At 45.5% G+C, this 12,206-nt stretch overlaps 1 protein-coding gene across 2 annotated transcripts in view; it reads left to right on the top strand.

The window, feature by feature from the left end:
- Positions 1-757: 757 nt before the first annotated feature.
- The window catches only part of LOC144941110 (histone H2A deubiquitinase MYSM1-like), a 30,351-nt gene continuing 18,902 nt past the window's right edge, over positions 758-12,206 (top strand). For both annotated transcript variants that reach the window (XM_078867604.1, XM_078867603.1), the window contains exons 1-5: positions 758-868; positions 2,020-2,089; positions 6,999-7,069; positions 7,890-7,970; positions 10,157-10,189. In XM_078867604.1, coding sequence (XP_078723730.1) covers positions 789-868; positions 2,020-2,089; positions 6,999-7,069; positions 7,890-7,970; positions 10,157-10,189 — 335 coding nt within the window. In that variant the 5' untranslated portion in view covers positions 758-788. The remainder of the gene's footprint in view (positions 869-2,019; positions 2,090-6,998; positions 7,070-7,889; positions 7,971-10,156; positions 10,190-12,206) is intronic.

Genomic DNA, 12,206 nt, shown 5'->3' with positions numbered 1-12,206 from the left:
ATTGGCCAGGTCATTGCCATTCTGGGCTCAGGTATTTAAGATTGTTCTAATTTTTAGGAATGGACCCCATGCACGTGCTGTGTTCTTCTTCCTTGATCTCATAGCTGAGATGCTCCAGTGCTGAGATTGGGCCCAATGGATACAGCCATTGAGTATGGGAGGTGGGGTTCCTGATTCTTCCACGTACTCAGTAGTCGATTATGTTTTCCCTTTTCAACATTTCAAATCAACGTGGGCTTAGAGTATTTGGTTGCTATGCATTTCCATGTTGATAAGCCACTTCCGTTGGGCCATCATTTGTGATAGCCAGGTCGCTTCTTACATAGCTCAGCGGGCCCAGACCTGGTAAAAAAAATAACATAACACGTAGGCTTTCGCGACCAATATCATCCATAATATAGGTTTTTTTGGGGGGGTTAAATATAAATGTGTCGTTAAATTCGCCACCACCCGGCACAGCCAATTAGTAAGGTTCGTAACGTAAACAGAACATTCGTTACCAGTACAGCACACCGGTGTGTTGGGGATAAAATCCACAACATTATAAAGCTGAGTACGACGTTTCGCCAGTAATTACAACCAGCTTCATCAGGCGACAGTCAATCGTTCAATATGAAATCGTCATCACCGTCATTTTAACGGTGATGTCACCGCGCCACCGGTGACGTCATCCATCCCTTACGGCGCGCGAGTGCCGTAAAGACACCCAGCACGGCCCCCCGCCCCCACCACTCAACTGCCGTAAAGCAGACTCGGAGAAGAGTCGTAAAGCGTCGCGGATAACAAACATGGCGGGACCCGTTCCCGAAGTGGACGTGGAGGGAGATGGAGACGACGAAGCGGCCCTCCTGGGCCTCGGCCTCTCGGGGTACACAGCTCCTTCCCCCGTGCCACTGTCTCCCTGGTCCTCGTGGTTGTTCGCCCGTTCGGTCAGCGTGACGACACACGCGACATCCATTTGTCGTTTGATTGTGTTTACATGCGATTCGCCACCGTGACACGAATTCGCGTGCGTGTGGCATCATCGATGTCGGTCATTGTCTAGCCACTGCTGGATGAAAGCCTCCCCCATGACGTTGCCAGTCCTCCCCCGTCGCTCCGTCTCCACGGCGGGGTTGTGTCTTCCTGGACGCGTTCACTCATTTGGCTGCCATTCCTGCACCAGTCTCGTCCAGCGTAATTGCGGGTGTTTTAGATCGCGAGCAGCAAAATCAGTCGTCTTGTTGTACATGAATGCTCCCACGTCTGTGCTGCACGCGTTCAGCAACCCGCACTGACCAGCGTGGTGAAGTACGATCAACCCCCACGACTTGTCACGGAATTGTGAGGCCCTTCATCCAGCAGTGGAATTAATACAGCCCCCTACATTATGATGATGATGATGATGCAAACTCGACTGCGTGTACTACGTGGCAAAGATGCAATGCGAATCTGACGAACCATTGCAGATGCACTTCTGCCTGTGCCCCCTGTTGCGTTCGGAATATTCCGCATTGTTGTGTCACCTCGCCGTAAAAAAACAACGGAATTCTCGCAATGCGTGTCAGTCGGGCTGTCATTTCAAAGTAATTTACTTCTGTTTTGGAATGGGTGAATCGTTGAACGCGTGCACAAAACTCCAATTTCCCCATCACCTATAACACAAAATGCATAACATAGATAACGTGTTCAAGTCATCAAATTAAGCCCATAGTTCGCAATGCAAAACAATGTGTATTTATGGATAAGGGAAACATTTGATACCAGCGTGGGATGTTACTCAACACCACCCATTTCATTCATCCACGCTATCGTGTTTTGTATTGTTTGTTGTTGGAACTTTCTGACCCACCCTAACTGGACATCTTTGAAACAAAGAGCTTCATAGCTCATCGACTTTCTCCAGGATAAATAAAGATTCTGATTCTGACTGAATGTGCCATGATTATGATAGTGATTACGCATATCTTTAAAGTGTCTGAATTGTACACGTCTGTAATTTTTTGTGGAACTTCTCCATTGCTTCTTTGTGTGTGACAGGAGTGGAGAGCTGGGTACTCAATCCCACGTCTTCCCCGGATGCCCATGGGGTCTCGGTGGTGACAACTCGGTGAGTTCACCATGGGGCAGATGTGTGGTGGTCTGCTTCAGAGGCATTTACGAAACTATTAAACGTTTAAGCCATTTTTATTTTACCAGGTAAAAAACAAAACCGACTGAGCTGTATAGCTATTTTTCAGAGGTTACCTGGCTATCACAAATTATCGCTCAACGAAGTGGCTTATGTGGACATTTATAGCAGCCAAATACTTGAAACGCACGTTGATTCAAAATGTAGAGGGAAAAACCGGAGGACCCGGAGAAAAATACACGCAATCACGGGGAGAAAGTGCAAACTCCAAATATACAGGCATCAGGGTTGGGATCAAACCTCGGACCTCCTTTATACCTGGCGAGGTAATTAACATCTTGCCACCGTGGCGACTTTAACCAGTAATTAAGGAAAGAAGGATTACACAGGGGAAATGTTAAGTTTCAAACGACACACAAATTAACTTCTTTCGCACCGTACGTCGCCAACCATGCTAGTCGGAAGTGTTAAAAGGCCCACCGCTTTTTGTGCGTATGCAAAAAACTATATCCTAAAGAAGCACATTATGGTCCACTTGGCATTGGTAACTATTAAAATAAAATATGAGCAAATGTGACCAATAGACAGCAGCAGTGATGCGGCGAGAGACGACTATGAATTGGTTTACCCATTCTTCAGACCCATCAGCATAAATCATACAAGTGGAGTACCCCACCTCGACTCTATGGGGCCCATTAGCATGGATAATGCGAACAATAATCTGGAAATGACAAGAGAAACCCATAACCGAATAAAAGGCAGGCTGGACCAAAAAACTGAAGTTTTCAAACAACATGCAGGAATGTGTCAACATCACACAGCCTTTGTGCATGATGCAGAAAACATCACTATTTCCAGAAGAGGAACTGGTTCCTCGTATGTCCTTCCATTGTACACTTGAGGGGTAATCACAGGGGGAAATTGTTTGGCCCAGACTTTACGGAACCTGGCATAGGGATGTTTGGTGGGGACTTTTTGTTTAATCAGGAGGGCTTGCGCTTCTTTTCTGTAGTTCCACATCTTCTAAATACAAATGTGTGTTTTTGGGATCGTGCGTTAAATCTGTTTGAGACGCATTAGAATCTCATTTGCCACCTTGCCACGATTATTCAATAAGCTTTCACGTGAAAACTAACGTGGAAATTTTGTAAACGGCATTGTGGAACGTTTACTGCTTGGCACTAATCGAGTGGCATTAGGACAAATCGTATTGCAATATCGCATAACGTCAACCGAAAACACCATTTCACGTCACTTCCACTTCTCCCCCTCCCCCCACCAACCAAACTGTCATCAGAACAAAGATTGGTCAAGAACCTTAGAATGTGCTGTGAAGTGTGTCACACGCTGGCTGCCATCTTAAGATAGTGTTTCACACCAGTAAATCTGACACTTTGTGTCTGCAACATCGTCTCAGTCCGTCTTCTCTGTGTCTGCGACATGAGCTTTGTTTTTTTATCGCCATTGCAACGACCGTATCCGTGCAGTGTGGAACAGCGTGTGGTCTAGAACACAATATGATCCCACAGGGTAGCTACAGTAAGCCAAAGTGTTTTTAGTTTTTTTAAGCGAAAAATCTTCGAGCCACAAAATGAACAAATTGCAACATTGCAAAACTTATGGGGGTGACGCAAACCGTACTGCTCTTGAAATATTATAAAGCAACCCCGTGTGCTATTCAGAGGTTTGGAGGCACAGTTAGTGTTTCCAATTCTATTTATATATATGATGTATATTGTTCGTGGTGTATAATGTCTAGAGATGTAAATTAATACACTGCATATTTTACGTAAAAAAAGTAGATGGGCTTTGGCAGAATGTGTTGCCACAATGGATGATGGCCGGTGGCTGCTGAGGCAGAGCAATGCAATTAGCTTGTGTGCAGGTTCTGCGTGGATTGTTGAATTGTGAGACCTTGAGAGATGGTGACGGTTTGTCCAGCCCTTCATCCAGCAGTGGATTGACCATGGCTGATGATGCTATGTCTTCATATATTATAGAGCAATTTAGAATTTGCATTGCACAAATACATCTGTTCAAGCATCAAGTCAGTTGGTCGTCACAATACGTGAATTCACTGATTAATTTCTCTTGATTTCAACAAACTCTGAGAGCCCAATGAGACTATGAAACTCTCTTTTCAAGGGAGACCTGCGAAACAGGGCAAATAGAAGAGTAAAAGGCAGTTGCATAACAATGAAAGTCAAATGAAAAATATCATGAACCAAAGATCCATTAATGTAGGAAAAATATTAACACAAAGCTAAATGCAGCATAACTTAACCCGTAGATCTTCACAGGCAATATTATAATTATGGTTCATATTTGAGTCAGGTCACCAAATAATCTGGCCACATTTGTGTCATTAAGGCAGTCCACCAATCCAGGAAGTCAACCTGTCATCCTGTATTTTTTATTCTGACTATAGATCTTCTCCTGGAGATGCTTGACATAGTCTTAATCAAAACCGTCCCGTCATGTGATCTAATTGCTAATCTTGGTTGTGAGAATTGTTCTTCAACTCACACAGCAACTGAAACAATTCTAATAATTGCCACTTTAAACGCTTGTGCATCACGCAGCATTTAAATCTGTTTGGTTATGACGTGTGGGGTAAGCATCTTAACGACACACATTTTAAGAAATGTACCCATTGTTTCAACTGGATTTCAGAAATATTCCCGTTGTTGCAACTGCCAAGCCAGGAGTTGGCGGCATCTCTTAGATAGGGAATAAGAATTTGCAGTTTTTGAGTGCTTAAAATGCCCCAGAATCTGAAAGGGCCTTGTGTGATAATTACATGTTATATCTCAACAGATGGTAAAGAATCCAAATTATTTTGTATTGTACCCCAGCCCTTCCAGTACCAAAACGCCTGTGGCACGGGCCAGTCTGGCCTATGCGACAATTCGACAAAACGGTTATCAACGCAGGTCTTGCGCGAGCATGCCGCACGCGTGTACCGTTAAATGGTTTTCTTTTTCATGTATATTGCCATCGGTCGCATTGACAATGTTATAGAAAAAGGACATGCGTTGAGATCAGTTTTTTTTTAAAGTTGTTTGAACTGCGTTATGTCGGGTTGCGTCATGCAAATATCACTAATGGAAAACTGATGCACAGTAATGGAGCGGTGCTGTTGGTAAAAATAAACAGTACGTTTGTAATCATTATTACTCACAGACGAGTATTGTGCGCCAGTAGGGGGGTCGGGGTTGGTTGCTATGTGGTTTTTCCCAATGAAGTTATTTCGCGAGAAATCTTCAAATATGAAAAATGTGGACATCATGCCGGCACGCAATGGCTAACGCTTTTTCAAATATCGTTACGGAATCTGTAATGTCCACTGTGAGGAAGACGGCGCATATTTTATTTGGTAAATGCGCCGTAGTATTAACCTGGTGGCCACTGGGCTCGAACAGCGAGAGGCAAATGCGCGACCGTTTAGCAAAGTAGGTGCTTTTGTTTTTGCGTGCATGTGTGTATGCATGTGTGTGCATTTATGGGAGCGGTAGTAGTGTAGCGGTCAGCGCGCTGTGCTAAGAACCCGGAGAACCGAGTTCGATTCCCGCTCACGGCCAACGCCAGTGACAGTTATCTGACCCGGTCCTCGGTCGATGCAGCCTCAAATGAGCGCCTGGTTCTGTGTGCTAACATCAGCACTGAGGAGACAAAGGCGACCGGGGCATCGTGCTCGCCACCCATCACCTCATGTTCTTTGACAGCCTTAATAGGTCCCCGCTAGCAGCACTGGCCCCAACAGTCTGTTAAGGCTGGGGGATCTTAGCCTTTTTCCTTTGGTGCAGTTGTGTGTAGGTGCGTGTAGGAATGTTATCGGTCCTTTGTGCTGCTCCGTTAGCACATGGTTCTAGATTAACGCACCAAAATTTTACGTGCATTTCTTTTCCATGGCTCCAACCGTCGTAATAATCCACGCAGCATTCATCAGTCGCCACTGAGTGGATTTTCAAGAAGCATAAAATAAAGTGCAACTGCTCGGTTATGCCCACACACAGGAAACGGCCAGCTTGGCCCCGTTACACTCTGCTGAGCAGTCAGCTGCGTTAATTGCGCATTTGCATTTCGGTCCAGTGCACCATGCAGGCTCGTGGTCATTAAGCATGATTGTGCTGTAATAGGCTTATTTAGCTTGCAAATGCTGTCAGCGTTAGCAACCCATACCGTGAACACACCTGGCCGGTGGAGAGAATGCAGCATGCAAACGCCTTTGGAGCTAAATTAAAATGTGCATTTGTTTAAATTATAACTTAAAAAAAAAGAAATATATTATTATCGTACGTGAATTGTCCCGAGTGTATGTGTGTGTGCGCGCGCATGTGTGAACAATAGTGAGGAGTGGTAGTGTAGCGGTTAGCGTGCTGCACTACAAACCCAGTGACCCGAGTTGAATTCCGGCTCACGGCCAACACCAGTAACGATTATCTAATCCGGTCCTGTGCCTCCCCTAGGTCGACTTAGCCTTAAATGAGTACCTAGTGCAGTGTGTAAACTTCGCCACTAGGGATACAAAGGCGGCCGTAAGTGGTGCTGGCCACCCACCCCCTTGTGTGTCATATTGGCCTTCATAGGTGCTCGCTAATAGCACTTGCCCAACAGTCTGTTAAAGGGTTTTTGGGGATATTTTGGCTTTGTGTGAACAATAGGGCGTGCACGTGCACATGTTTGTTTTGTATTTTTTTATTTAAAAAAAATATGCAACACAAGCGTGTAAACAGTGCGACATGCTGTTCTCCGCTGTTGAACTAACAGTTGCGTGCTTTTCCCGATTCAGGGTTTGGCCCATTCGCATACACGACGTGTGCGTTTAAATATCCATGCGTTTCTTTTATATCGCATACGCGCACATGTTCTGCTCTTGCACGGTCAGGCTTGGACGTTGGATTACTCTATTGACGAGGAGAGCCGCGCTGTCATCAGGAAGATGTTGCAGGAGGAGGAGTATCCTTACAAAAAATCACATCACTTGCGTGCACATCGATGCACCCTCTAACCCAGGGGTCGGCAACCAAAATAACAAGAAGAGCCATTTCTTTCCAATTCGGTACAAAATTCTGTATTTCAGGAGCCGCAATGCATCTGAGTACATACTGTACATACGTACATATCGTCAAGAAGCAGCCCGTAAAGAGCCGCATGCGGCTCCGGAGCCGTAGGTTGCCGACCCCTGCTCTAACCTAATTGGCATTGTTGCGATCCACTGCCTCCCTTCAGCAATGCACTGACTTGTCACAAATTGGAGTTGTGCGATGAGGATTCAAGAATCAATTTTTTTTTCATGAAAAAAATCTCATTTGTATTGCTTGTTTGTATCATCTATCTTGTTTGTGCCATTTTGTCTGTACTATTAGCACGGTGCGAAAAAAGTTCATACATACGTTTGTACAATCTGTTTCTTTTGTATTGTCTGCCCTTTTAGTACCGTCTCGTTTGTACTGTCTGTCTCATTTCTCCTGTGTGTATTGTGTTCTCTAATTTGTACGACTTGAAATGGATTGTTACGACCATATCTCCCTTGTACTGTCTTATTCTCTGCAATATCCATTCACCTAAAGAGCTTTTTTAATTAATCAATAACGATCGGGAATTAAACGTACGATCCGATGCACGTACCATGTGTGTGAGAAATGATTGTAATGATTCGCAAAGCCCCTCTTTGCACCAACCCCGCAAAGTGCAGTCGAGAAAAAACATTCGTGGCAAACGTCGCTTTGCTCGTTTGTGCCATGCGGTACTTTGACCCTTAGCGCCACGGGCCCAGCTACTACCTGACTGGGAGGGGGCACTTGGATGAGCCGATGGAGCCCCTGGGGCCCCTGGTGTCACAAGACGCCTCACTGAGGTGAGTTGCCTCCCCTGCTCGTCGTCCAACTTCTCGTCGCGGAAAGTCGCCAAGCAAACCTCAAAAAGTCGCTCGATGTTGATAGGTCAATCAATCAATGTTCTTTTGATTTCATGGAAATTCCACTTGTAGCCAGTTACCCAGCTCGTCTACACAGAACAAGAACAACAACAACATCATCAGAGTGATCCGTACGGAGGAACACGCAGCAACGGTAACGGAACCCGTCAAGAGGTGCTGACAAAAATATTGATTGTAGAACAAAAAATAACAATATAAGCAGGCATGTTGCACCAAATAGTTAGATGCTCAACAGCCGTCAAGGTGAAAGGCTTCGGGACCGGTTCAGATATCACTCGCCACTGATGTTAGCCGTGGCCGGCAATCAATCTCAGACCATTGACTTCGCAACGCAGGGCGCTGTGCCTTTTGTAACTTTTTTTTTAACTTCTGGATGCTTTTTAAGTATCCAAAATGTAAAGATAAAGGTGCAGCTGTGCAATTTCATAATCACACCACTGCTGGTGTAAAGGGCCTCCACTAGAGGGGGCTATAGATAGCTGCCCCCTTGTTGAGGGTATTTGGCCTACTTTTCCACGCTGGCCAGACACAACCAACTGTGGGGGTATCCATTATTACTGCCGGGCAGAGAGAGGCAGTCGCAGTTTGAGAAGATGAACCCCACTGTTTCAACTGCCACGCCAGGAGATGAAATCGAAACGGCGACCTCTGGATTACAAGTCCAAATGTGCCAACCGTTACACCATTTGTGGTAGCGTATCATACAGTGTGTGTGTGTGTGTAATCACTGTGGGTAGAGGTTTCATCCCTCCAGGGTAAAAGGCCTAAAAACACAGGAATGTAAATGCTCCGGCACTCTGCCACCTGTCCCTTGCCTCGTGTGACAAGTGAGGTGCCGGGCCCACGGGTGATTTACCCCCCCCCCCGCACATGACAGGTCGCACTGACGGCTTTCGCGGCGTGCGCTCTCGAACAATTAGTCCTGCGCGTGTTCACCACAGTAGAAACCACGGGTTGGTTTTCCTTTGTTCTTTAAGTCGAAAAGTTCGGCGAGCTTCAAGGTGGGCAAAATTGCAACTTTGCAAAACGTACAGCGCTGTGGCATAACTCGATGTTCTTGTTATGATCACAAAGGGACCCCTCCCCCCCTCCCCTCCATGTGTTATTCAGAGGTTTGAGATGGATCAGGTTGACGTTTTTTTTTATATAGTATTCATGTTTGAAAATACCCAGGATGAAGCCCTTAACACACCGTGTTGGTTTGTTTGATTATACTTCACCACGTTGGTCAGTGCGGGTTTTGGGGGGCACCGTGACTGGTTTTAGGCATCACTCCTGATGGTCGGGATTAGAACTCGGGTCTCTGCGTTCAGAGTGCAGTGCGCTCGCCTCTGTGTCACCGCTCAAGCGCCACATATGGTCTGCTGATGTAAATGAACGCTATACATGTTTATTTGTATATTATAAAGCAATATAGAAGTTGCTTGTACAATAATCTGTTAAAGCATTTAGTCAGTTGGACATCACATGTGCAAAATCTAACTTTCCTTTATCTAAACATTGAGACTGCAAGTCTCTCTTTCAGTTAAGACCGAGGTGTAACTCACATGAGATTAAATATAGAAGCAATCATCACCCCCTCCTGGCAGACTAATGCCTGCTTGGAGGCCAGGTTTCGGACTCACTTTGTGGCACCCCGGCGTGAAAAAGCACGTTCTCAAAAACGAACCGCTGTCATTACGATTACAGGGCAGATACGAGGAGCACGAGGCAGTGTTGTAACATTGAAAATCGCAATAAGTGGAAGGTGTAGTTCGCCGATGTTTTCCGGTAGTTCCGAGTGTTGCTCAGCTTGATGTTCGTCTTCTCGCTGCACGTGCCGGGAGCATCAGGAACTGAACCAAATTAATTTCATTTTTTTTTACTGAAACGACATGTGTCACGCTGAAAAAGAAAAACATCCAAAACACATCGGAGAACTATGTGCATAACCGCAAAAACTAACGTCGGTAAAAATTGAAGGTGTCCGTAAACCAAACTCATTAATGTCCGTGCGCGAACTGGCGACTTGCGGACATTTTTTCAAACCCCCACGGCAGTGCACGTTGACAGCGTTCAAACAGAGCTCGTTTTTAATTTCGTGTTCTATCTCCTCCTCTTGGCAGCCCCGTGAAAAGAAAATCTGCCAAAGGCAAGGGGTGAGTGGATCGAAATCACCGCCACTCGTGTACGAAGTAAAGTATGTATGTGTGTTTGTTGAACTTCTTTCGGATGGTGCATAGCCAACCGTGCTAATCGGAGGTACACGCATTCACCAAACACATCGGAGCAAATTCCTCATTGCTGACAATAACAAGCAGTGCAGTCGTACAACATGTGTCACGTTGGGACGGTCATGTGAGTACTGTAAAATGCATAGGTAGAGGAGCAGCCCTGCATCTTCTTGCTGACACCACTGCTTGCGGGGAATGGCTTACGGTAGACGGGAGCACGAGATAGCACCTCCCTCTAGAGTCTAGAGGGTGTCTTAGCCGACTCTTTCACGCCGTCCAGATATCTGAAACAGGTCAGAGTACCAACACTTTACAAAGCACCGCACGCGACCTTGCCAATCGACTCGCTGTGGTGCACTAAATTGTACTGCTGGGTGGACTGAGGCGGGTGTGGGGTGGGGAATAAAATAAAAAAATACTTGCCCATTATTTCAACTGCTGCACCGGAAGATCAGATCGAACTGGGCGACCCCTAGATTGCAAGTTCAGTGTGCTAACAATTACACCGCGGCAGCGTCCCTTGAGGAATGTAGCGCAGGCATATTGAATAAGAGCAGCTGTGTTTGGCGCAAAGTCCAGTGATCTTTTTGTGGCAGCTACACGCTTAACACAACGATGACGGATTCTGTTGGGGAAATCCTATATTTGACGTAGATTAGGAAAATTGCTTTTAGACAACTCCGTGTTTAAAGGAAGACACAACTCAAAACACACATCGCTTACCTTGTAGCTCAGTGCCGAGAAGCTGTGTCCCAGGCATTGCGACACGAATGTAATGTAAAGTTCGTAATTAAATGTAACAAAAATGTAAGTAACAGCTCAGGCGAACACACCATCACAGTGTGACACGTTAATATACACAGGAGTGATGCGACAGTTACTTAACTTCCGCACACCGAACTCATACTTCAACAGAGGAATTTTTAATTATACAGGTTTTTTTTTTGCTTAGATCGTGTAAATATATGAATGTGTCCTTAAACCCGCCACCACCCGACACAGCCAATTAGTAAGGTTTGTCACGTAAACAGAACATGCCAATTCGTTTAACGTCACATATATTTACACGATCTAACCCAAAAAAAACTGAATTGCAGATGATATTGGTCGCGAAAGCCTCCGTGTTAAGATAAATTCACGTTAATAAAGGGTCACACTCATGTCAGATAGCCCAGAACGCACAGCCCATAGCGACATTTATTTACTACGAGCTAAGTTACCCGGCTTTGCACGGGTCTCAGTAATACAGGCTGGGGAGGGTAATTAATTGAAGGCAGCTGAACCTTGCCACTGGAGCAGCATAGCCCTGTAGGTTGTCCTTTCCAGGTCATCGTATGGCAGTAGCTGCAAGAAGTAGACATGGAAGCAATACAAACTAATGGATCGGAAGCGTAAATTAAGTGAGGGCAGTATGAAAAGGCAGACTTTTCCATGAGTACTGTCTAGTATTATAGAACATTTCATAATGTGTTTGCGCGTGTGGCAAACCGGGAGTAGTGATAATGACCTGGGCTTTTGTACATGGCGAGAGAAGGGCGGGGGGGTGTACAGCGGCGGGCAGGTGAGCAGGGAAGTTATAAATAGTGCTAAAACACACTCGCACATCCTTGACTATGCATGGGGATTTTGGGGTGTGTCGGCTTCATGGTGTTGGCGAAATTTGTTTCACACACACACACCCGCAAAGGCTACTTTATTTTTATAGATATAATAGCATTTTTGTTCTCGAAACACAACTGTACACATAGTTTGACTGTGACCAAATCACTCGGAATGCGCCTTATCTCACCAGATCTCAGAAGCTAGATAACGATGACCTGCGCGAAAACCACGCACAATAGTTGCTATAGGTTGTGGAGCTATGTGGTGAGTTGCCGGCGGAGGTGAAAAAATATCCGTTGTTGTACTATACTTTTATGCTACCACGTCTATACTCCCAACC

This window comes from Lampetra fluviatilis, chromosome 24, assembly GCF_964198595.1.
Source record: "Lampetra fluviatilis chromosome 24, kcLamFluv1.1, whole genome shotgun sequence".
In the NCBI taxonomy this organism is placed as follows: domain Eukaryota; kingdom Metazoa; phylum Chordata; class Hyperoartia; order Petromyzontiformes; family Petromyzontidae; genus Lampetra; species Lampetra fluviatilis.
The sequence above is the reverse complement of the archived record's forward strand: the minus strand, read 5'-3'. Positions and strand labels throughout refer to the sequence as shown.